Source organism: Panthera onca, chromosome A2 (assembly GCF_046562875.1).
Source record: "Panthera onca isolate mPanOnc1 chromosome A2, mPanOnc1 haplotype 2, whole genome shotgun sequence".
Taxonomy (NCBI): Eukaryota; Metazoa; Chordata; class Mammalia; order Carnivora; family Felidae; genus Panthera; species Panthera onca.
The window spans coordinates 17,192,707-17,218,030 of NC_138340.1; the positions used below are offsets into that span (position 1 = coordinate 17,192,707).

Sequence of the window (25,324 nt, forward strand, 5' to 3'; positions counted from 1 at the left end):
TTACTTATTTCTGTCTTTTTTAAGCAACAACCTTTTTTTATTGTGAGCAAGAGAGAGAAGACATGTGCAAGTGGGGGAGGGGCAGAGAGAGAGTGGGAGAGAGGGAGAGAGAATCCCGAGCAGGCTCTGTGCTGTCAATGCAGAGCCCAACTTGGGGCCAAATCTCACAAACTGTGAGATCATGACCTGAGCTGAAATCAAGGGTCAGATGCTTAACTGAATGAGCAACCCAGTCGCCCCTCTGCGATAAAGTATTTAAAACAAGATTTTAAGAAGCTACAGACCTAGCCACAAAAGAAAAACAAAAGTCTGGCAAAGTTAAGGTGGGTTACATCAGAATAGAAAAGGTACACTGCTCAAAAAAGGTCTAGTATACACATAGATGGATAAATAAAAACCGTAAATTTTCAGATTTAAGCGGACTAAAATGATAAACTGTGCTTTTAAACAGAAGACTGCCAAGAACCAGAAGTATTTACAAACGCTGGCAATTGGCAAATTAGCTAGAAGAATATACCATGTCTCACTAGATGGAAAGACTATCAGGGTTTCTTATGCCAAATCTTTGACTGTGGTGTTTTTTTTGTTTTTTTTTTTAATTTTTGAGAGAGAGAGAGACAGAGCATGAACAGGGGAGGGGCAGAGAGAGAGGGACACACAGAATCTGAAACAGGCTCCAGGCTCTGAGCGGTCAGCACAGAGCCCGACGCAGGGCTTGAACTCACGGACTGTGAGATCATGACCTGAGCCGAAGTCGGACGCCCAACCGACCGAGCCACCCAGGCGCCCCTGACTGTGGTTTTAAATGAATCCTTACACTTTTGTTATGGAAAGGCTAGAATTATCTAAACTTACAACCTCAAACTATTGTGGACAATCTACTATAAGAAAATATTTATTATTCAATTATCTATATTCTGTCATGCATTCAATGTGGAAAATCACCCTTCCCAAACAATTTAAGCAAAAGACATCTATTTGTGAAGTCACATGAGTATAACAAGCAATGAATTAATACTATAAAGATAATATATGGAAAAGTATTTATAGTATGACAGGTGTAGATTTATATTGGGGCAAGGGTTTCCAGAAACGTATATTTAACAGTCACCAGGCAAATATACAAAAATACTTCCCCAAAAGATTCTTCCATCTCCAAAAAGGTTTTATCTCCAATGCAAAAGCACAACAATGCTTTATGTAATTAAGATCAATTTATAGGCAGCTATGTCATCATATCTGGCATTCTTTCAATTAGTAATCATTCATTAAGAAAACAAGATAAAGACTCCACCGTCTCTCAGATTATCATACGTAAATATACATAATCTATAACATAAATTGGGAACTGTTAAGGAGAAACCTCAGCTCATTTTGGTGAATGACTATTACTAATTTCAATCATGGCTGTAAGAGCTCACATGCATATAGTTCAAGATACAAATGGAAGAAGAAAAAATGTAGAAAAAATTCCTTTACAGCATGGAATTCTGTGCGGCTGAGGTATGAACACTGTTCTGCATGGAGTAACATATTTGCAAACTTCCAAACATTAGCAAAAATGAGTGTTCGACTCTTGGTATCAGCTCAGGTCATGATCTCACGGTTTGGGAGATAAAGCCCCAAGCTGGGCTCTGAGCTGACAGCACAGCACAAAACCTGCTTGGAATTCTCTCTCCCGCTCTTTATGCCCCTCCCCCACTTACATGCTCTTTCAAAATAAATAAATACTTTTTAAAAAAATTTAAAACAATTTGAAGAAACCCCTGCCAAACACATGCAAATTAACAATTTCTCTACACTTCAGCCCCATTCTAAAGTAGTAGTATCAGGATTACATCTTTATATTTCACTCACATTTCTGGAGTCTTGGATTTGTTTTTCCCATTGAAAAATTCAGGAAGAGCACGCCGTTCAATCACGTGAATACTGGGGAATAAAAAACAAAAAGTCCTCTTAAAAAAATAAAATCTTAAAATTTAAGCTAAGTAATTTTCAAAGTAGAACTGATAAATCCAAAAGGCAAACAATTATTATTTTTTTTAATGCTTGTTTTTGAGGGGAGGGACAGATAGAAAGGGGGACAAAGGATCCAAAGCAGGCTCTGTGCTGACAGCAGAGAGCCTGATGTGGGGCTCGAAGCCACGAACTGTGAGCCGAAGCTGGACACTTAACCACTAAGCCACCCAGGCGCCCCTCAAGCATTATTTTAAAAAATCAACTAGCTTGCACAAGTTCCTATGTATGAAGAGCATATAATAAAGGTTTCCCTCTCTAACCCTCAATATGTAACTGTAGTTTTTCTATTCCCATAACCAAACTCAAAAACTTCAATCAACACACTGAAAGCAATACATTTTATTATGTATTTGACATAACATATCATGACCACATGATGAACCACAAAATACTAAAAGCTCTTTGGATACTGGCTGACGAACATTGTAGCAGCTGGCACAGAAACAAACAGGTGAAGTGAACAACCAGCCAAAAGATGATGGAATTTACAATGATCAGTTTCTTGGGTTTTTCATATCAATGCAACTTTTTTCCAGCCCTCAGAAACTTTGTGATAAACTCTTTTTTTTTTTTTTTTTTAAGATTTCAGTAATCGGGGCACCTGGGTGGCTCAGTCGATTGAGCGTCCGACTTCCACTCAGGTCATGATCTTGCGCTTCTTGAGTTCGAGCCCCATGTCAGGCTCTGTGCTAACAGTTCACAGCCTGGAGCCTGCTTCGGATTCTGTATCTCCTTCTCTCTCTGCCCCTCCCTTGCTCACACTGTCTCTCAGAAAAAGAAAAAAATAAATAAACATTAAAAAAAAAAGATTTCAGCAATCTACTGCCTTTATAAAGATCATAGAACAAGGGATGCCCGGGTAGTTCACTCGGTTAAGTGTCCAATTTCAGCTCAGGTCCTATCTCATGGTTCGCTGAGTTTGAGCCCCACATGGGGCTCTCTGCTCTCAGTGCAGAGCTGACTTTGAATCCTCTGTACACCCCCCCCCCCCCGCCCCTCCACTGCTTGTGCTGTCTCAAAAATAAACATTTATGGGGCGCCTGGGTAGCTCAGTCAGTTAAGCATCCAACTCTGGCTCAGGTCATGATCTCATGGTTTATGAGTCTGAGCCTCACATCGGGCTATATGCTGACAGCTCAGAGCTGGAGCCTGCTTTAGATTCTGTGTCTCCCTCTCTCTCTGTGCCTCCCCTGCTCACACTCTCTCCCTCTCAAGAATAAACATTTAAAAAAAATTTTTTAATTAAAAATATAAACATTTATAAACAAAGAAATCAATCATAGAACTAATTTTTACTATTAGGTAAAGGCCCTGATAATTTTGCAAAATGTTACAGATGAAAGCACTATAGAGACCATGTAAAAATCAGGCCTCATGAACTATACAAATGACCCACCTGTGTATCTAGGACAAAGGTTTTGACACTACTACAAATCAATGTTTTTACTGATGACACTTTCTAGTTTCTCAGTGGCTTTCCAGATATGCAACATGTACTGGTTACACAGAGAAGAGCAAATCAGTAATCTATGAATGTAACTAAAAGCATCGTTTGGCTGGTTCAGTTGTAGAGCATGTGACTCTTGACCTTGGGTCATGAGTTTGAACCCCACATTGAGTTTACTTAAACAAAAACCATTCATTCTTGCATTATTTGGGAACATATAAATTGTTTGAACTGGATCTGTACTGCCAAATACTATAAATACAATGAATTACCTGGAAACTTCTAGAAGATAATCCCTAAGACAAATTAATGCTATATACGTATGTGTAATGACTTTCCAAATTTTACTATGAAGAGAATAGCTGTAAGCAATTAATTATATAGTTCTAATATACCTCTCATTGTTTTATTGTTACAGGTTAGGAAAGGCCCACAAAATACAATTTCTATATTCACCAAGAACAAAACACACATGAATGTTTAATCCAAAGAACTTTCTTTTCCTTACGTGCAGGCAGCTAATTGCTTAGGTTCTGAAAATGAGTCAGGAAGTGGGGTATTCAGAATCAGAAAATCTGAGTTCTCCCCAATTGTCAAATATGACTCTGAGCGCTTACATGGACACAGTATTTACCTTTATCTACAAAACAGGGGTGTGACACACACCTCCACTATCCACTAGAGCAAGCTTTATGACACACAATGGTTATGATGCAAATGAGTGTTTCTGTAACCTATAAAAACTTACCAAGTTATGTAGTATTAAGACTTTTTTCATTTTAGAGGAAAAGAACACTAGTTTCCTCAAGTGTGTCCTTTTCAACTGTTCTGAACCTGAATATGTAATTATAATTAATAACACTGATACTGAGACACTTCCAAATATAAAAATAATTTAACACAATCAATGTAATGAAGATTTGACCTTCAAAGAAGAGCTATATACTTATTGTGTTCCAGCTTCTATTTATTCAAAACATTTAGGAACTGCATTCAGAAATGTTAAAGGCATGCAGAGAAGTCTCAATATTAGTCATATTTTGTGGTTTTGGAAAAAAATACAGCTCCAAATGGATCATCTACCCTTTTAAATTGGCTTCTAAAGATGTATATATGTCTAAATGCCATGTACAAAGACACACATACATAAAATCACACCTATCCTTAAAAAATGATAATGTATAATTATTGAGAGCAGGCAACAGATCCAAGTAAGACCACAAGATTCTGAGAAAGGGCACCATCCATCACTTAAGCGTAAGTTATATATGTAACTTTCCAATGAAAATACCTTAAAGAAGCTAACTATTTGGAGGGGTAAGTTCTGGAACATACATTAAAAAATAAAAAGCCAGATAAAAATCAGCCTGACATGAAACAGTCACACTTCATAAGTAATCAATAAATAAAATATCTAGGACTAGTTATTTCCAACCACACTCCAATGATGTCAAACGGTTTTGGTAAAAATAACAGGGAAGATGCTGAGGAGAGTGTTTTCTTGAAATGTTTATACATGAAAAGCCTAATGTTAAAAATATTTCCTACTGGGGCACCTGGCTTGTTCAGTCGGTACAGCATGTGACTCTTCATCTCAGGGTCATTAGTTCAAGCCCCACATTCGTTATTAGAGCACACTCACAAAAAAAAAAAAAAAAAAAATCATATTAAAATGAAGCCATTACTGAAGATTTTATTTGTAAGTAATCTCTATGCCCAACATGGGGATCGAACTTACAACCCCGAGATCAAGAGTTGCAGGCTCTACCGACTGGGCCAACCAGGCACCCCTAATGTTTCAAAATCATGTAATGAATGCCAATATTTTATAATTATTAAATATTTAACTATTTGCCCATCTGAATCATAACTGATTCTAAATGAATTAAGTCTAAGCTTACAAAATTTTACACCCCCAAGTTACAACACAACTTAGTCTCCATCCCTAAACTGCTTTAAAGAACACATTCCAGGGGAGCCTGAGTGGCTCAGTCAGTTAAGCGTCCGACTCTTGGTTTCAGCTCAAGTTATCATACATAACGGTTCATGGGTTCAAGCCCCGATTCAGACTCTGACAGTGTGGAACCTGCTTGGGATTCTCACTCACTCCCTCGCTCTCTGACCCGCCCCCACTCGCATGCACAAAGCCTGTCTCTCTCTCTCTCTCTCTCTCTCTCAATAAATAAATAAACTTAAGAAAGAAAAAAAAGAACACATTCCAAAGTTAAAATCACTTTCCATCTTCCTTCATCCATCTGACAATGATTAGTGACAAGAGGGACTTGGGCAGAAAGGCATAAGATAACTTCAAGAAGTTCTCCCACACCTAAGTATCTTATTTACAGGTATACATGGCCCACTCACCAGTTATAATCAAACCATGATGCATAACTAGGAATAATAATGTGATTGGTCTGCTCTGTCACATTATCTTCTCCTGGGTCAAGTGAACGACTCTGATCACCTTTGCTAGGATCTTCGTCTTCCTATAGAAAAGAAGCCAGAGTTGAGAGAAACAGAGAACTACAGAGAGATATGTAACAGCTTTCAAACTTCTGATATTAGGGCATAAAATGAGGCCACTTGATCCAATTTCAAGGATTAGAAAAACAAATTTCAAATAAAAACAACCCTTCACAGTTTTAAGGTACCTTCACAAGATTCCCAGATGACACAGCAGATTTTATTCCTTGCTTTTACAGATGAGGGAATCAACTCAAAGAAGACTCAAAACTTTTCTTACAATAGCTTGCTTCTTGCTTGTCTAGTTTTATCTAATCCTGGGGTCACATATCTAGCTCTCAAGTGATTTATAAGGAGGTGACTCAAAGACCCTAATGAAGCATAATGACAAGCTTTCCCCTATTCCAAAGATTCATCAGTAAGTATCTGCTAGCAGCTACATGCACCTTATTCATTCCTCACAGTAACAGCAGCGATTACTACTACTTTTGTGGGTGAGAAAATGATGCACAGAGCTATTAAGTTATAAACAGGGTAGGGGTGCCTGAGTGGCTCAGTCGGTTGAGCATCCGACTTCGGCTCGGTCATGATCTCACAGTTCATGAGTTCAAGCCCCACATCGGGCTCTGTGCTGACAGCTCAGGGCCTGGAGCCTGCTTTGGATTCTATGTCTCCCTCTTTCTCTGCTGCTCCCCTGCTCACACTCTGTCTCTCTCTCAAAAATAAGTAAAGATTAAAAAAAAAAAAACAGGGTAGAATTCCTGAGATCCCGGATTGAGGGCCTACACTCTTAATCATTTTCACTAATAAAAGTCAGCTCTGATTTTTATCCAATTTACAGAGGTTTTAACTAATGATTCCACCTGAAAACCTGGCCTGGCTAATACAATAATTTAAAAATCACTGCTGTGGGTCAAAACACAAGAACATTTCTTATGCTTCCAGTAAAAAATAGTAATAATTACTTCTAAATAATATCATGTAATACAAAGTTTGTATTCAAATGGTTCCAATTAACCCAAAAATGCCCTTTATACATTTTTGTCCCCAAAGCAGAACCTAATCAAGAAATCCATATTAAGTGACATTTGCATCTCTTCAGTTACCTTTAATCCCTGCCTTCCTCTGGGGGTGTATTTAATGAAATTCAAAGGTTTTAAAACTCCAGACCACACGACTTGTACAATGTTTAACAATTTCTATTTATCTTATTGATTCTTCATAATTAACTTGCAATTAAACATTTTTATCAAAAATATTACAGGAAGTTAAGTTTTTTGACACTCAGATGTTTTCCAATTTTGTACAGTTAAATCTACAACCTTTCATCTGTGTTTTTACTGTTTTTATTCTTATGAAATTCTTTTCTATTAAAAACCAGTTCTACACTTTAATTTCTATCTTTAACTTCATTCAGTGTAAATATCTGTGCAGCATTATTTGAAGTGAGGATCTAGTATTACTGTCTAGAAACTTAAGACAGTAATTTCCTTAAGATCAATGAGTATAGAAAAAAGGTAATGTTTGAAAACCCCAAGGAACTCTGGTTGTTACTTAAATGATGGTGAAACAAGTATGCTAATATTGATGACAAAGGTAAGAAATGTTATCTCCCAAATCAGGGGAGCTAGTAAAAAATATGTACATGGTTAAAGTGGTTTTGAAATGAAGGTTTCACAAACTCAATTAGAACACAAAATATATCGTTTATTTAGGAGAGAATGGCACTGCAATTAATAAAGGCCAAGAGGGTGCACCGGGGTGGCTCAGTCAGTTAAGTCTCCGACTTGGGCTCAGGTCATGATCTCACCATTCATGAGTTCAAGCCCTGTGTCAGGCTCTGTGCTGACAGCTCAGAGCCTGGAGCCTGCTTCAGATTCTGTCCCTCTCTCTCTCTCTGCCCCTCCCCTGGGTGGCTCAGTCGGTTGAGCGTCCAACTTCAGCTCAGGTCATAATCTCACGGCTCGTGGGTTCAAGCCCCACACTGGGCTCTGTGCTGAGTGCTCAGACCCTGGAGCCTGCTTCGGATTCTGTGTCCCCTTCTCTCTCTGCCCCTCCCCCGCTCATGCTCTGTCTGTCTCTCAAAGGTGAATAAAGATTTAAAAAAAAAAAAACAAGGGGCGCCTGGGTGGCGCAGTCGGTTAAGCGTCCGACTTCAGCCAGGTCACGATCTCGCGGTCCGTGAGTTCGAGCCCCGCGTCAGGCTCTGGGCTGATGGCTCGGAGCCTGGAGCCTGTTTCCGATTCTGTGTCTCCCTCTCTCTCTGCCCCTCCCCCGTTCATGCTCTGTCTCTCTCTGTCCCAAAAATAAATAAAAAACGTTGAAAAAAAAATTTAAAAAAAAAAAAAAAAAAAACAAAAAAAAAAAACAAAAACTTTTTTCTTAATAGATAAAAAAAAAAATAAATAAAGGCCAACAGTCTATGGTTTAATTATCTGAGTAAGGAAACGCACGGGATGGCATCGTGGGACGAGGTGTTACAGTAAATACATCTAACAAGTTTTGGGTTCAGTTATACAACAGACTTAGCCTTGGTTTCAAAATGTCCCCTGCCCCTGGCATAAACAAAATCTCCTATGCCAATTGTTTGGCTTTTTATTTGGGTCTCTTTCACTACCACATAAGAGTATTTACACAAAATGATGACATATTTTTATAAATGTAACATTTGTTAACGATTTTAAGTAGTTGGTTAACTGAAGAAGTCTGATTTAAAAAAGAAAATCACACAGGTGCCTGGCTAGCTCAGTCAGTGTAACATGCAACTCTTGATGTCAGGGTTATGAGTTCAAGGCCCACACTGGATAAGGGATAACTTAAAATTAAAATCTTAAAAAAAAAAAAATTAAAATCATAAGAACAATTCAGATGAAGAGCCTTACATAGAGGAGTTTCTTGAAATACTTTTCAGGGCAATCCTGTCATAAATAGGTTCATTCCTTGAATGTATAAAAACAATAAATGTCAATTTGGGGGATTTCTCTCACTCAATGAAAAAGAACTATCCATTTTCAGCAAAGGAAGAAAGTTATTTCAGAGAGATTAGGGATTAGTTACACTTATTAATAACACAAACGACAGTTTGAATGAACAATGGGCCATTTACTAAAAAGAAAAGTAAAATCCTGCCTTAAATCCAACACCTTTCAACAGCATAATTATTGATATGTCTCCACCATAGAACTGATCAAACAGGAAGCAGCTGACTGTAATGGCTCCAAAAAGGTTAAGAGCATGACCAAAAGCTGTACTGGCTGTGGACTGAAATTGTACTGATATAAATGGAAGGGAGAAAATCAAGGCAAGGTATGGTCCCTGCTCACCTGTACCATCGGATAACACCTGGAACACTGCACTCAGCTCTGATTACCACCTTGCAACCAGAGCTATAATGGAATTGGAAATTAGCATAGGAGAGACCCTACATGAGAAGATAGAAATTTCCTTTTAAAAAGTCTTAGGAGTCGAGAAAGACAAATTATTTCAGAGATGGGTTGAAAACAAAAAATTAGAAGGGCCTCAAAATTGAGTATTTCTAAGGCACTTTCAATCAGTGTTTCTACTGCTCCATACAGTGAACCCTTAGATAGCTACTTTTGCACCAGGCGTAATTAAATTGTTACCTTTCCTCCTGTTGTGACTGTTTCTTCATCCTGCTCATCTGCAAAATCAAAATATACAATTATGTAAAAATCAGGTATATATGCTCTTTGGATTACTTGGAAACTTCAAGATAATTTTTAAAACTTTATATAATTATTACTAGAGAGGGAAAAGGAAAGAAATAAAACATTATTAAAGCAAACCCACCTCTAATAATTCAGTAAAGTGATACTGTACACAGAAGCACAAAGATGAATAGAGCTTCAAGCATTAAATAATTAAAAATTTCCAACAACAGGGAATTTATAATTAATTACTGCTTAGGCTACTAATCTCAGTTATGATCTTGCTAATAAAAGGTAAGGGACTTGATTAGGACTCTAGCCACTTGAGATTTAATGAAACAAAGTAATGACATTTTGGATCTCAGAGGAAATGAGTTAAGAAATGAGGAGTAAAGAAAAGAGGTGAGAATCAATCACTACAAAGTCCTGGTAAGAGTGTTAATACCTTCTGAGGATAGAAGACTCCAAAACCTAAATGCTGGCCTTGCAAAAGAACAGGAATAAACCCAAGTATAATTTAAACCAGGCAGCTGATTTCCACAGCAAAAAAGTAAAAGTGCCAGTGTGGACATCTGTTTATATATTAACTATTGCTGCGTTTACATGACAGTGGCAAAGTTGATTAACTGTGACAGAGACCATGTAGCCCATACTGTATAAAATACTAGCTGGCCCTTTCCAGATAAGTATGCCAACATCTACATTAGAGAATATAAAAAGATCAGTAATACATGAACAGTTAGTACTCAAACGTTCAACCATATTCTATAGAATGCCTCTACTATGTGTCCAAATGCTAAGGACACAATGAAAAACAAGAAAAGGTCCCTGTCTTCATTGAATTTACATCCCAGTTGGGAGTGGCAGGAGACTAGAGAGAAAATACACAAAAAGATTTCAGATGATGAAAGCTGGTATACAGAGAAAAACAAATATATTTTAGAGAGGGATTGGGTGGGTGAACCCTTCTAAATAAAGAGGGAAGAGTCTCTGAAAAGGTAACATTTTAGCTGAAACGTAAGGGAAGGACAAAAGCATTCCAGGGACAGGAAGCAGCCTGATCAAAGAGCCTCAGGTGGGGACGAACCTGACACCTTCACAAATCTGAAAGGTCACTATGAGCTTTGAAGGCTGGGAGAAATGAGCACAAGAGCAGAGTGCAGTGACACAAAGCACTGGCACTAAAGTTAGACCTAGACCGGAGTCTGTGCTCTGCTGCTTAATAGCTTTATGTTTGGAAACATTACCGAACCCCTCTAGGCTCATTTCCTCATTAATAACACAGGACTGGGGCACTTGGGTGACTCAGCCAGTTAAGCATCGAACTTCAGCTCAGGTCATGATCTCACTGCCTGGGAGAGTTTGAGCTCCGTATCGGGCTCTGTGCCGATAGCTCAGAGCCTGGAGCGTGCTTCAGATTCTGTGTCTCCCTCTCTCTCTGCCCCTCCCCTACTCAAGCTCTGTCTGTCTCTCTCTCTCTCTCTCAAAAATAAATAAACATTAAAAAATTATTTCTTTAAAAAAACATAACACAAGACTAACATGGTTTTACAATGAAATGTGAACATATGTAGAATGATACCTGGCAGGTACTTAGGCAAAACAGAGATGGGCACTGTTGTTTGATTTCTAAGTTAGACAAACAACTGCTAGCAGGAATAGGAGATTCACCATGTGGTAAATAACTTATGGTCACCCAGTTCTGCACAGGGACTACTTTTTTTCTAGGAAGTGACTAACAGTTCTAAATAAGGTTGTCAAAATGAATTTTTTGTTCTTTGGATCTTGGTAAACCCCATGATAACCAATTTTTCACTAGATGGTGGTAACACAACTTAATGATCTCTCTCTGGTCAAAACATACCATTTAAATTTAGTTTGACAGGGGCACCTGGGTGGCTCAGTCGGTTAAGCTTCCAACTTCGGCTCAGGTCATGAGCTCATGGTTCATGGGATCAAGCCCTGCTCTGTGCTGATAGCTCAGAGCCTGGAGCTTTGAATTCTGTGTCTCCCTCTCTCTCCCCCTCCCCCACTCAAGCGCTCGCTCTCACTCGTGCGCTCTCAAAAATAATAAACATTAAATACAAAATTTTAAATAAATAAAAATATATTTAGTTTAACAGATTTCTGTCCCAGAGGTAGTCTTGGTACCCAAAGGAAATTGACTTCTGCTAATACTAAAGTAGGAGGGCCACCTGCTTATGGATTCCTAAACAGTACTCATAAATGTTCTCTTCCTCCTTCTAGATGTGGACAATCACACTCTCACCTCAGCCCCTGGATCTGGACCTTTCAGTGATCTCAAGGAAGGAAGGAAGGAAGGAAGGAAGGAAGGAAGGAAGGAAGAGAGGGAGGGAGGGAGGGAGGGAGGGAGGGAGGGAGGAAGGAAAGGAGGGAGGGAGGGAGGAAAGGAGGGAGGGAGGGAGGAAGGAAAGGAGGGAGGGAGGGAGGGAGGAAGGAAGGAAAGAAGGACTGGGGATATTTAGCTAGGTGACATGTAAGGCAGAATATGGACCAGTTAAAACAATAAACAACTCTGTGAAGAGGAATTCCCAGTTGATGAATCAGTTACCCTTGACACATGGTTCAGGTTATATCTAATGCAGAAAGCCAGATGATTAAGTGATACGTGGAAAAGCCTGTTGGTTCCTAGATGAGAGGCCAGGACAACAATTTAAAATTCCACAGACTCTAGCTCTCCAGCTGCGATGAGCAGCATCTTCAGCCATAACACCCCTGCTGTGTTAAAAAAAAAAAAAGAGCTCTTATACCCAGCACTGAAAGTTTTAGATCCAATTGAAACTTCTATCCAGTTCTTAAAACTGGCTTCGATTTGACTACTTTGATAAAGTCCATTAAAAAAACACTCTCATAGTAGCTCCCATTTTTAAAAGGACAATTGTCTACGCTCATAAAACTACAGATTGATTCCTTTTTAGGATGTATAATTAAAAAAACAGAAACTATCAGGGCTCCTGGATGGCCCAGTGGGTTGAGCATCCAAGCCTTGATTTCGGCTCAAGTTATGGTCCCAGGGTCATGGGGTCAAGGTAAGCGTGGGCTTGTGCTAAGCGTGGAGCCTGCTTAATATTCTTGTGCGCTCTCTCTCCCTCCCTTCCTCTCCCAAGCTCTCTAAAATAAAGGTAAAATAAAATAAAATGGGTAATTAAAAAAAAAAAAGAAACTATAATTCTATTTAACAAACTGTCCCAGTAAAGAGTATCCAGTCTTAACAATCATTTACTCTGCCACATTACAGAAAACATTAAAAGTCTATGTATAGCTAGTTTTGTTTTCTTGGCCTTTGATTCAGTGGACAAGTACCAGTTGTGGAATAGACAAGCTTATAGAAAATGGAAATTATTAATAGTTATTAATATTCTACTAAGAATGTTAAAAGACAATTAAGATAGAAATGTTCTGACAGCATTTGTTTCATTTATTTTGTTGACCTAACACCAACTTTACATAAACTGTCATCAAGATAATTTTCTATTTCTACTTCTGACATCAAAATTTGGACCTGATGTTCAATGATAGGCTTTAAGCCAGAAAAGGAGGATATAGTGAAATGAAGTAAAAAAAAAACAAAAAACAAAAAACAAAACAAAACGAAACCTCACTACCTACTAGCTGCCATCAAGAATCTCTGTAATTTATTTGAAATACAGAATTCACTTAGTGAAAAGATAAAGAAACTGAAGTTTCATTTTCCACATAAGGAGACCTCAAAAACCCCTTTCAGGTGTAAAATTCCCTAAAGTCAAAAATTCAGTATAAATTTATAAATATATAAATTATATAAATCCTGAAAACACTAGGTTCTCCCTTAATTTTTACAAGTGAACAGAGAAACTGAGATCCATATACAATTCTCAAAAACAAAGATGTTTACAACCACCTCTACTTTTTTTAAGTGGAACAAGTGACTACGTTCCTCTCTCCCACCCTCCAGCACATCCAAGGACCATGATGTCCTCATAAAAATGTACTCTGTATAATGTGTAAATACTACTATGAATGGATGATAGGATTCTCATTTTATACTATTTAGCCAACTAGAAGAAATACTTTAGGAAACGGAAGTATTTAAGAGTCAACAGACTTAAAAAAAAAAAAAAAAAGGCAATAGACTTTTGCTCTAAAGATGCAAAAATCAGTAAAGAGTAGAAAAAAAGGATCACAGGAATTTAAATTTCCTAATATGGCAGCAAACCAAACTAACAGTGGTGCTAGGGTGACCACGGTCACTATCTGCGCTGGAAAGCATAGCAACTGGAAGCAACATCTCTCAGGAAAGGAAGAATCATTAGAGGATATGAATCAATAAGAGAGACAACAACACAGAAGTGTACAGATTGTTTGGTTTTTACCTAGATCTGCCACAGTTCCTCCTTTAACAGGTGTATTTTCACTATCTTTCTTTGGGTTCACTAGAAAGAAAAAAAAGAGTCATGATTTAGGGGGAAAGTTCTACTTTTTTAAAAGAAGAAAAAATAAAAGATGATTAAAAAGTACATGAATCTCATTGCAAACCACCACCATCCAGTGTTCACCTTCATGAAAAACTGTAAATCTGATGAAAAAAATACTAACACTTAATATAAGACTGCCATTTTGCAATTAATTACCCAAGCATCAATTTTTTCATGATAAAAGTACACAATACACAAATATAGAGAGCAAAACCTGAAAAGAACCTTTCAATCCCTTCCCCCAAAGTATTTTTTATTACATTTTCTGTGTGTTTGTGGATTCCCATTTTTGTGCCATTCATTTAGGTAAATAAACTCAGGGAGAACTGATAAGTATTATATATCTCTGTAAACTTCAAAACCTATATGAGGGGTTTAGGGGCTCCTGAGTGGCTTGGTCAATTAAACATCTGACTTTTGGTTTCAGCTCAGGTCACGATCTCACAGTCATAGGATCAAGCCCTAGGTCCCACTCCATGCTGAGTGTGGAGCCTGTTTGAGCTTCTCTACCTCACTCTTTGACCCTTCCTGTTCATATTTTCTTTCTCTCAAGGTAAATAAATAAACCTAAAAAAACCCACAAAACCTGTATGAGGGGTTTAAATCTTACAGCTCTGTTATCCATACTGTGCTTCTTCCTTAGCATTCTACCCATGTCATTCAACTGTGTGCCTATATGACCATTCCATGTTAAGTGTTTTTAGTTACATTTATAGTCAAATTATATACAACTATTTCATTTAAATGAAATGAAATGAATCCACTGTGTCCATGGATGGGTCATACATAAGGTAACCAGCCCTATATTGATGGCAACTGTTGTTTATTTTCAATTTTTCACTATAACATAATCCACATCCTCTTACATTCACCTTTTTTTAAATTTTTATTTTATTTTATTTTTTTTGAGAGAGAGACAGAGTGTGAGCGGGGGAGGAGCAGAGAGAGAGAGAGAGGGAGACACAAAATCTGAAGCAGGCTCCAGGCTCCGAGCTGTCAGCACAGAGATCAATGCGGGACTTGAACTCACAAGCTGTGAGATCATGACCTGAGCCAAAGTCAGACGCCCAACTGAGCCACCCAGGTGCCCCATCTTACATTCATCTCTAAGCGTGCCTATAATTACTTAAAATGGGCTCTGAAATTAAAACTGGTACTGCACATACACATTAAAATTGAACAAATAAATTGTGTTAAGTGGCTTCATTAATTTATACTTCTACCAACAGCAGCTGAAAATACCCACTTTCTCAAAACATTAGTACTCTGTGAATCATCTATTTTCTAAGTCTGGAAAAACTAACAGATGAAAAGTGTTACTTTAATAATTTATATATCCTTGATTAAGAGAAGTTGAACATCTTTCCACACATTTAATGGCCCTGAAATTTGATAAAATTACATAAATACTTTGCCCTTAAATACGAATCAAAAACACATTGAGATACCACCTCACACCGGTGAGACATTAACAACTCAGGCAACAAGAGATGTAGGCTAGGATGTGGAGAAAGAGGAATCCTTTTGCACTGCTGGTGGGAATGCAAACTGGTGCAGCCACTCTGGAAAACAGTGTAGAAGTTCCTCAAAAAGTTAAAAATAGAACTACCCTACAACACAGCAATTGTAATATTAGGTATTTATCCAAAGGATACGGGTGTTGATTGAAAGGGGTACATGCACCCCAATGTTTTTTGCCAGTGCTATTGACAACAGCCAAAGTATGGAAAGAGACAAAATGTCCATCGACTGATAAATGAACAAGATGTGGTGTAGGGGCGCCTGGGTGGATCAGTTAGTTAAGCGTCTGACTTCAGCTCAGATCTGATCTCATCATTCTTGAGTTCAAGCCCTGTGTCGGGCTTTGTGCTGACAGCTCAGAGCCTGAAGCCCACTTCAGATTCTGTGTCCGCCTCTCTCTCTGACCATCCCCCACTTGCATTCTATGTCTCTTTCTCAAAAATAAACATTTAAAAAATTTAAAAAAAGACATCACACACACACACAGAGGAATATTACTAGGAGATCAAAAAGAACGAAATCTTATCATTTGCAACAACATGGATAGAACTAGAGTATACTAAGCTAAGCAGAATAAGTCAGAGAAAAATATATGATTTTACCCATATATAGAACTTAAGAAACAAAACAGATGAACCTAGGGGGAAGGAAGCAAAAATAAGATAAAAACAGAGAGGTAGACTCTTAAATACAAAGAAAAAACAGGGCTGCTGGCAGGGTGTTGGGTGGGGGTATGGCCTAAATTGGTGATGGGCATTAAAGAGGGCACTTGTTAGGATGAGCACTGGGTATTATATGTCAGTGATAAATCTCTAAATTCTATTCCTGAAATCATTAACACTATATGTTAACTAACTTGGGATTTAAATTTTAAAAATAAATAAATAATAAAGTAGGTCTTCCAGTGGGGAGGGGAGGAATACATATTTAGGGTTCGAATTCTTTGTTAAATGACTAATGAATATTTCATCTAAGGCTAACACTTGCATTAAGTACATCAATATTTGGAAGTTTACTTAAATAATTTTGTTTTTAAATTTGGGACTTGAATCCACCTGAAGCTTAAATTCTTATTTATTTTTTTTTTAACGTTTATTTATTTTTGAGACAGAGAGAGACAGAGCATGAACGGGGGAGGGTCAGAGAGAGGGAGACACAGAATCTGAAACGGGCTCCAGGCTCTGCGCTGTTAGCACAGAGCCCGACGCAGGGCTCGAACTCACGGACTGCGAGATCGTGACCTAAGCCGAAGTCGGCCGCTTAACTGACTGAGCCACCCAGGCGCCCCTTAAATTCTTATTTATGACACAAAAAAGAATACAAAATTTTTCCAGATGTATTTATGCAACTGTTTGGTCTTTTCCCACAAACTGGCACTGCGAAAGTAACAGTAAATTAAATTTATAAACAAATATGGATCTACAGTTGAACCAACCATTCTACTCCACTAAGGGATTCAGCCATTCCTGTGTTGAAATCATATTCTATTCATTATTACAGGTTTATAGTTTAGACAGTTATCTATTAAAACTACCACCACCTTCTTAGTTTTTTTTATTTAAAATAAATATTTCGGGGGTGCCTGGCTGGCTTAGTCCAAAGAACATGCAACTCTTGATCTTGGGGTTGTGAGTTTGAGCTCCACGTTGGCTGCAGAGATTACTTAAATAAATAAACTTAAAAAAATAAAATAACGAAGGGTGCCTGGGTAGCTTAGTCAGTTATGCGCCCAACTTTGGCTCAGGTCATGATCTCACAGGTTTGAGGGTTAAAGCCCCGCATCAGGCTCTGTGCTGACAGATTGAGCCTGGAGCCTAAAGCCTGCTTCAGACTGTCTCCTTCTCTCTCTCTCTCTCTCTCTCTCATCCTTCCCTTGTTCAAAAAATCATAATGGCAGACTTATGCCCAACCACATCAATAATTCTGTTACATTTTAGTGGGCTTCATATTCTAATTAAAAACAGAAAATGTGGGGACATTTGGGTGGCTCAGTTAATCGACCAACTCTTGATTTCGGCCCAGGTCACGATCTCACGGTTCCTGGAATGGAGCCCCACGATGGGCTCTGAGGTGACAGTAAAGAGCATGCTTGGGATTCTCTCTCCCTCTCCCTCTCTCTCTGCCCCTCCCCCACTCACTCTTTAGGCATGCATGCACACGCTCTCTTTCAAAATAAATAAATTTTAAAAAAAATGTGGTGAGAACAGACTTTCTAAAAAATAATAAACAGATTTTAAAAATGTGTTTTTTTAGGAGAATAAAAACAAGACAACAATATCCTGTTTAAAAGTGATATACTTTACATAATCAAAGTGAAACTAACAGGATGCAAGAGAGATGTAAGTCAGAAATCTAAAGTGTAAGAACAGGGGCACCTGGGTGACTCAAGCATATGACTCTTGATTTCGGCTTAGGTCATGATCTCACCATTAGATCAAGGCCCACATAGGGCGCCGCGCTGACAGTGTAAAGCCTGCTTGGGTTTCTCTCTCTCCCTTCTCTCTGCCCCTCCCCCATGCGCACACAGGAGAAGGACAGAGAGAAATAACTAAACCTTAAAATAAATATTTATTAATAAATAATGAATTTTAAATAAATAAACTTTAAAAACTAAAGTGTAAGAACAAAGCTGTGTAATTTACAGAACTGCTATATTGGAGCTGAGTACATGAGGACTAATACAAAAAATGTAGAAGCAAAGAACAGTGTGGTTTGACGAGCTTTATTATTACCAGAGAACCTGGCCTTCAAGACAAGCACTACAATGGCACCTAGAGACACACAACACAAGAGTCAGTTCATCAGGAGGACATGATGGTACTAAATGTATATGCCCTTAAGTAACAGAGCTTCAAAGTATATGAAAATACATAAGAGAAAAAAAATTCACAGGAATCAGAGACAAAAACAGACAAACCCACAAATACAGTTAACTAACATCCTACTCCCAATAACTGATTTAAATAGATTAAAATGTACATGGATAAGTGCTCCACCTTCTCATATGTATATTCATTCTACCAGGATTTAAGAACAATTAATTTTATTTTTTTTTAATGTTTTTATTTATGTTTGAGACAGAGAGAAACAGAGCATGAGCAGGGGAGGGGCAGAGAGAGAGGGAGACACAGAATCCGAAACAGGCTCCAGGCTCTGAGCTGTCAGCACAGAGCCCGACGCGGGGCTCGAACTCACAGACTGTGAGATCACGACCTGAGCTGAGGTCGGACGCTTAACTGACTGAGCCGCCCAGGTGCCCCAAGAACCATTAATTTTAAAGTATTGCTAAATTTAGAGAACTTTTTAGTCACAGTGTTTTTCTCAATAAGCAGCAAAAGTACACCAAAAGATTGTGAACCAGGTAATTTCATAAACATTTTGACCTTGAAAGTCGGTAACCAGGGACACAGAGCAAGAAATGATTCATTCCAAAGCACTGCTAAGAATGATTAAATCACACTAATACTCTCATAGTCTAGACAGAAGAATACAAACCATTTTTTGGAAGTACCACTTCCTCTATGTTGGGTACTGGTGTTGGGTCTTCCATGTCCTTGGTAAGATCTTCTTGCTCATCTTCCTCTTTCTGACTTCTGCGCTTCCCGTAAAGACTAGCTTGGCTAAAACACACAAGGTATGTAAACATGTAAATAAGAATGACTATAGCTACTCATAGCAGACAATTTCAAAGGCTTTACCTCATTGTTATAATCTATGCTCAGAATTGCTTTAAAAGACAAATAGAAATTAAAAAAAAAAAAAAATTAGGTACATTCCCAAATTACATCTAACCAGCCAAAAGGAAAATAAAGGTTATTGGGCATAAGAAATGAGTACAGAAATCCTACGATACAAATTGCAGACAGCATCCTAAAGGGTTTTAAATTAGTGTAATAAAAGAACATCTGCTAAGGATATACGGCACATACTTTATCTCACATCATAAACAATCACTTACATAAGAAATTTTCTCAAAGATACGTATAACCATATTTTCCTAGCTTTGTATCATCCAAATATCAGGAAATGCAAAGTAAAATCACCTAGGATGGTACTATTTTTTTGTAAAAATTGCTATTGCTCTTTCTTTAGTTTATTTCAAAACTAACATATTCCAGAAAGCAGATTAGGGTTCAAACAAGAATGGAATAATTCCTTACCTTGAGGAATTACACAGGATACAAGACAGAAATTATCATCAACCTCCAATAACACGATGTGTACCAACACAGAGAAATAAAAATATATTTTTTATAATAAATAAATAATTAAATATTCCAAGAAAATAAGAGTTAATCAGGATTGAAGGGACAATTAAGCTAACTTGGAACTCTAACAATTCACCAAAAAGTAGGCAATATTTCAGGATGATGAATGAAGGCATAAAGGTATTAAGAAATAACCTGTTCTGGGGAGGAATAAGCAGGAACCCTGAGCACACTGGCAAGTGAGAAGCAGTGGAGAAAGAAGTGATGGGAACACTCAGTGGGCCAGCACGAGTCCTCACACTGCTGAGAGAGTGAGCAAAGTTCTCTTCTAAGAAGGAAAAGATACTGGAATAGATTAGAATCAGGTATATAGGCAAAATATTTTTAAAAATTTTAATAAAAACTCCATGACAATTGTTTAAAAGTGTATGAACCTAAAGGTGGCAGGGAGATAAAATATGTTTAAAAAAAAAAAAAAAAAAGGAAGAAAAGAAGCAGGGAAGATCAATAAACAAACATTAGGAAAATAAATGTCAGTGTTTTTTTGCTAAAGGAACTTACAATGAAACTCAAATGCCTGCTCATGAGGGGACAGATGTATTCAGTTGAAGGACATACACACATCTATCTGGAGACTCAATCTGGTGGGCTTTACACTCAGAGGGGAGGATCACTGTGAGCCTCCTAGACACCACGTCTTGGTTTGGTGACCACTGGTGTCCTGGCACTGCACCTCAGCCCTTAAGTGGGAAGAAGGGTACATCGATTTCAGGCCCAGGAACACCTGGCAAAGTTGTGTGGCTTTCTTCACAGGGCTATCAGGGAGCTCTGAATTCTCTGCACATCAACCATAAGGTTCAGATTAGAGATTTAAGAAATAAGGTTACTCTCATAATAGCTAAAGAAAAATCTATTTTTGTGAGTTTTTTATATCATAGTATATTTGACAAAATGACAAAACTTAGACCTTTTTCACATCCCTAGAAGTTTCCAGGCATAGTTAACAATGGTTCCGATAACCCTACCCTTCAAGAAATAACATGATTCAAGGCATGTTCTGGGCATAAAGAAACGCTAATTTAGCCACAGAGTCAGTAAGAGGAAGCTAGTGGAAAGAAGATACAAAATACATCTTTACAGTCCAGTCAACAGCCAAAAATTTAACCAATTTATAGTCACATGAAAGCATAAATTTTGCAAGCTGTCATTTTCTAAGACTAAAATTATTTTGAGCCAGACAAGCCTGAAATTAAGTATCTACTTAAAATATAAATGTTAAGTATTATCTGCCATTTATTAAGTATCTATTTCAGGCCAGAACCTGCACAGGGGCTTTAAAGTCTCACTTAATCCCCAAAACAACTTATTCAACAGAAACCAAAATCCCCACTCAAGCAAGATTTACTAAGTACAAATGTGATGCCCTGAACAAGGCACTACGTTGAACATGAAATGGACATAGGTTCATTTCCTCTAGGAGTCATTCTGATCACAAATAGGACAGGTGGTAAAATGAGAGACACTAATTTCTTGGTGAAATTAATGAATATATAATTTCTTAAATTCCTTACCAGCCACATTGCTCAATATACAATTAGATACAGAAAAAAGACTGTATTCAAGGTGCCAACATCAGATGGCCATCTTACAAAGGAGATGAAGAAAGGAGAAGGAAGAGAGAGGGGAAGAAGAAAAGGAAAGAAAGACAAAGAGCCAAACAATCTACCCTCAGACCTTGATGGTGATAGAATTTAGTTGAAAGGATACAGGAACAGGAAGCTGAGCGTCCAGCTTTGAATCCTGACTCTAAGCAAAAATCTCTATGTGACCTTGGAAAAGTCACCTCTCTACCCTGAACCTCAATCCCTGCTTCCTAAGATAAAGATGTTTATGATACTTCAAAGATCCCTTTCAGTTTTAAGATTCTGTACATGGTTTCCACTCTCACTAAGCTGTGAACCAAACCTACAATCCAGAAGCCCAAGGTTTATCGCCTTCCCACAGCTAGCCCAGAGAGAGAAAAATGGGTTCTCTCTGAATTTGATCATGGAATTGGAGTGGCTATATTTTAAATACAAATTAGATATCATAGCATGTTTTCTGTGGAATATAAAGTTAAATAAGTGTGTGTGTGTGTGTGTGTGTGTGTGTGTGTGTGTGTGTGTGTATGACGCACTATTATCCAGCCATAAAAAAAAAAAAGGAAATTCTGTTACTTGGGACACCAGGAATGGACCTTGAGGTCATTTTGCTAAGTTAAATAACTATGAGAAAAATAAATACCATATGATCTCTCTTATATGTGGAATCTAGGAAAAAAAATCATAGAGGGAACACACTGGTGTTGCCAAAGGCAAGGGGTGTGGAGCATGGGTGAAGCTGGTGAAAAGGTATAAACTTCCAGTTATAAAATAAATAAATCCTGGGGGTGTAATATACAGTATAGTGGCTGCAGTTAACACTATATTGTGTATCTGGAAGTTGCTAAAAGAGTAAATCTTAAAAGTTCTCATCACAAGAAAAAATTCTAACTATGTGTGGTGTTAGATGTTAATTAGACTATGATTATGTCACTGTACAGATCTCCTTGAACACAAGGTGCCTTAGCATAAATACAACATAAGATGGCCATCAGATAACATCTGACAAGATGAGCTGCCAAAGTCAGCCAACTTCCAGTATAAATGTAAGTCAGCCACCTTCCCTTGAGCAAAACTTCCAGTATAAATGTAAAAATGTGGAACATCCTTTAGAGTTTGTTTTAATGCCTTCTGAGTCACGCTGCAGTTCTTACCCTTTCTTTCCACTTTTCTTCCGGGATTCTGTGGGTGTTGGAGGTGGAGGGGAAGGCGAATGTTTCCTCTTTCGAGCATTAGCTGATGCTTTCCTATCTCTTCTCTCTGGACTTCTGACTGGCTAGGAAGAAGTAAATGGAAATGAGTATCAGCCAGCTTTTCGGACTCCTCCATTTCAACAAACCTTTGCCCAAGGTGGGTTTTCACCTAGCTCAGAGCAATTGAAAGGAACATCATTAAGTGTCTTGGACCACCCACAGTCAAGACTTTTTCTGACCCTCCAGGTGATGCAGCACCAATGGAAATATCAAAACCATCCCCCAAGTATTCAAACTATGCTACAAAACAGACATGCCCAAATCCTGCACAACTAAAATATGTTCCTGTTCACATTATTTCCAGATGGGAAAAGCACTTTCAACAACTACTGAAGAATATGAAACATATGCTATTAGATTAATAATATACAAAGACTGGTGAATAATCTTGTACAAATGTATCTGAAACTGCTCCTGACACATCAGTAAAAGGAATATGAGAAAATTTTATGACATAAAAGATGTTAAATAAGATTGCAATTTATGATTTAAAAGTCAATCTACAGAAGTACAAATATCTCTATTTGCAGCTGGCATGATCTTATACATAGATAAGCCTAAGGAATCTAGAAAACACTTTCAGAGCTAAAGAGTTCAGCAGGTGCAGGATACACATATCAATATACAAAAGTCACCCTGTAGATGATAACTATGGATTTCATAAAACAGACAATAAAGAGTTAACACCTAAGATGACCCAAAGTACTATATTTGAGGTGCAAAAAATAAAAATAAAAAAACCAGAGATTAAAACATCAATTAAACATTCATTATCTCTGGTACCATCACACTCCTTACAACTATCTGCTTCCTTTCAGAAGCTCTGTAGCATCAAATGGAAATCTGAGTCATTGTACAGAGCTATATAAGAAGCTTTAGAAAAAATCTAAACTGCACACACTGTACAGTAAGTCTGAAGCTAAACATTAAAAAAATCTTTTTTTAATGTTTATTTATTTTTGAGAGAGAGGGAGAGACAGAGCACAGCAGGGGAGGGTCAGAGAAAGGGAGACACAGAATCGGAAGCAGGCTCCAGGCTCTGAGCTGTCAGCACAGAGCCCGACACGGGGCTCGAACTCACAAACTATGAGATCATGACCTGAGCTGAAGTCAGACATTTAAATGACTGAGCCACCCAGTTTTTTAAAATTTATTTATTTAGAGAGGAGACAGAAAGAGAATACCAAGCAGGCTCCACACTGTCAGCACAGCCCAATGCAGGACTCAAGCTCACAAAGTGTGACATCATGACTTGAGCCAAAACCAAGAGCCAGACGCTTAACCGAATGAGCCACCCAGACACTCCTGAAGTTAAATTTTTAAAAAGAGCTATTAACGTTTTCTTGTTTTTTTTTTAATTTTACATAGAGAAAGACAGCATAAGTGGGGGAAAGGGGCAAAGGGAGAGAGAATCTTAAGCAACCTCCGTGCTCAGTGCAGAGTCTGACACAGGGCTCAAACCTACGACCCTGGGATCATGACCTGAGCCAAAATCAAGAGTCAGATGCTCAATCACAAGAGTCACCCAGGCACCCCTTAACATTTAAGTAGGCTGGCTCCACGTCCAACATGGGTCTTGAACTCGTGACCTTAAGATCAAGAGCTGTTTGCTCTATCAACGTAGTCAGCCTGGTGCCCGCCCCTAAAAATACAGATTAAATCAATTTTCGGGCACCTGGATGGCTCAGATGGTTGAGCATCCAACTTCAGCACAGGTCATGATCTCGCTGTCCGTGAGTTTGAGCCCCGCGTTGGGCTCTGTGCTGACAGCTCAGAGCCTGGAGCCTGCTTCAGATTCTGTGTCTCCATCTCTCTCTGCTCCTTCCCCGCTCATGCTCTGTCTCTGTCTCTCAAAAATGAATAAATGTTTAAAAAAAATTCTTTTTAAATCGATTTTTACAGAATCTCCCTAAAAATAAGTGAATAAATTAATAAACCATCTATATCTGAACAGAAATGGCTATAGGCAGACCTGTTTAATAATGTGATGTAGAAATGAGACTATTCCTAGTGACAAAAAAGACTTGGTTGGAAATACAGTAAAGGAAAACAAATATGTGAGCATATGGGGGGAGGGGAGCACTAAATAAAAAAAATAAGATTTAAGTCAAATTCCAAAGCAAATAAGGACAAATTAAAAATCAAAGGCTATGAAAACGTCCCAGTTTCTTTTAAGTAGGCTTCATGCCCACTGCAGAGCCCAACGTGGGTCTTCAATTCACAACTGTGAGATCCAGACCTGATCTGAGATCAAGTGTCAGACACTTAAATGACTCAGCCACCCAGGCACCTCGAAAAAGACCCACTTTTAAAAAATTTTTCTTAAAAATAAAAAAATACACACAGCATGACAAAGAGTTTTAGTAAGAAAGTGTCAGCTGAAAAGAGATATGATGAAAAAACTGTACATTCTAAGTGAACAGTTAAAAGTATTTCTGTCTCAACAATTTTTCAAAGAAGTAAAATACAAAACAAAAAGCAAAAACTTTACGTGTCCCCAGTAAAAGGGAATGAGAATCTTACCGAAGCGGGTCATCAGCCAACAGATCAACACATCCAAACCTTCTTCTCAGAACCCCCTCCCTCTCGTGACGCATCTACCTCCCAAGTTGTGGCTTCTCAAGAATCAT

General features: G+C 38.1%; 1 protein-coding gene across 4 annotated transcripts in view; it reads right to left on the minus strand.

The window, feature by feature from the left end:
* SMARCC1 (SWI/SNF related BAF chromatin remodeling complex subunit C1) overlaps positions 1-25,324 on the minus strand; it is a 173,046-nt gene that overhangs the window by 93,308 nt on the left and 54,414 nt on the right. For all 4 annotated transcript variants that reach the window (XM_078443122.2, XM_078443121.2, XM_078443124.2 and 1 more), the window contains exons 10-15: positions 22,596-22,717; positions 19,089-19,213; positions 13,971-14,030; positions 9,553-9,590; positions 5,831-5,952; positions 1,858-1,929 (exon numbers count right to left, since the gene is read on the minus strand). In XM_078443122.2, coding sequence (XP_078299248.1) covers positions 1,858-1,929; positions 5,831-5,952; positions 9,553-9,590; positions 13,971-14,030; positions 19,089-19,213; positions 22,596-22,717 — 539 coding nt within the window. The remainder of the gene's footprint in view (positions 1-1,857; positions 1,930-5,830; positions 5,953-9,552; positions 9,591-13,970; positions 14,031-19,088; positions 19,214-22,595; positions 22,718-25,324) is intronic.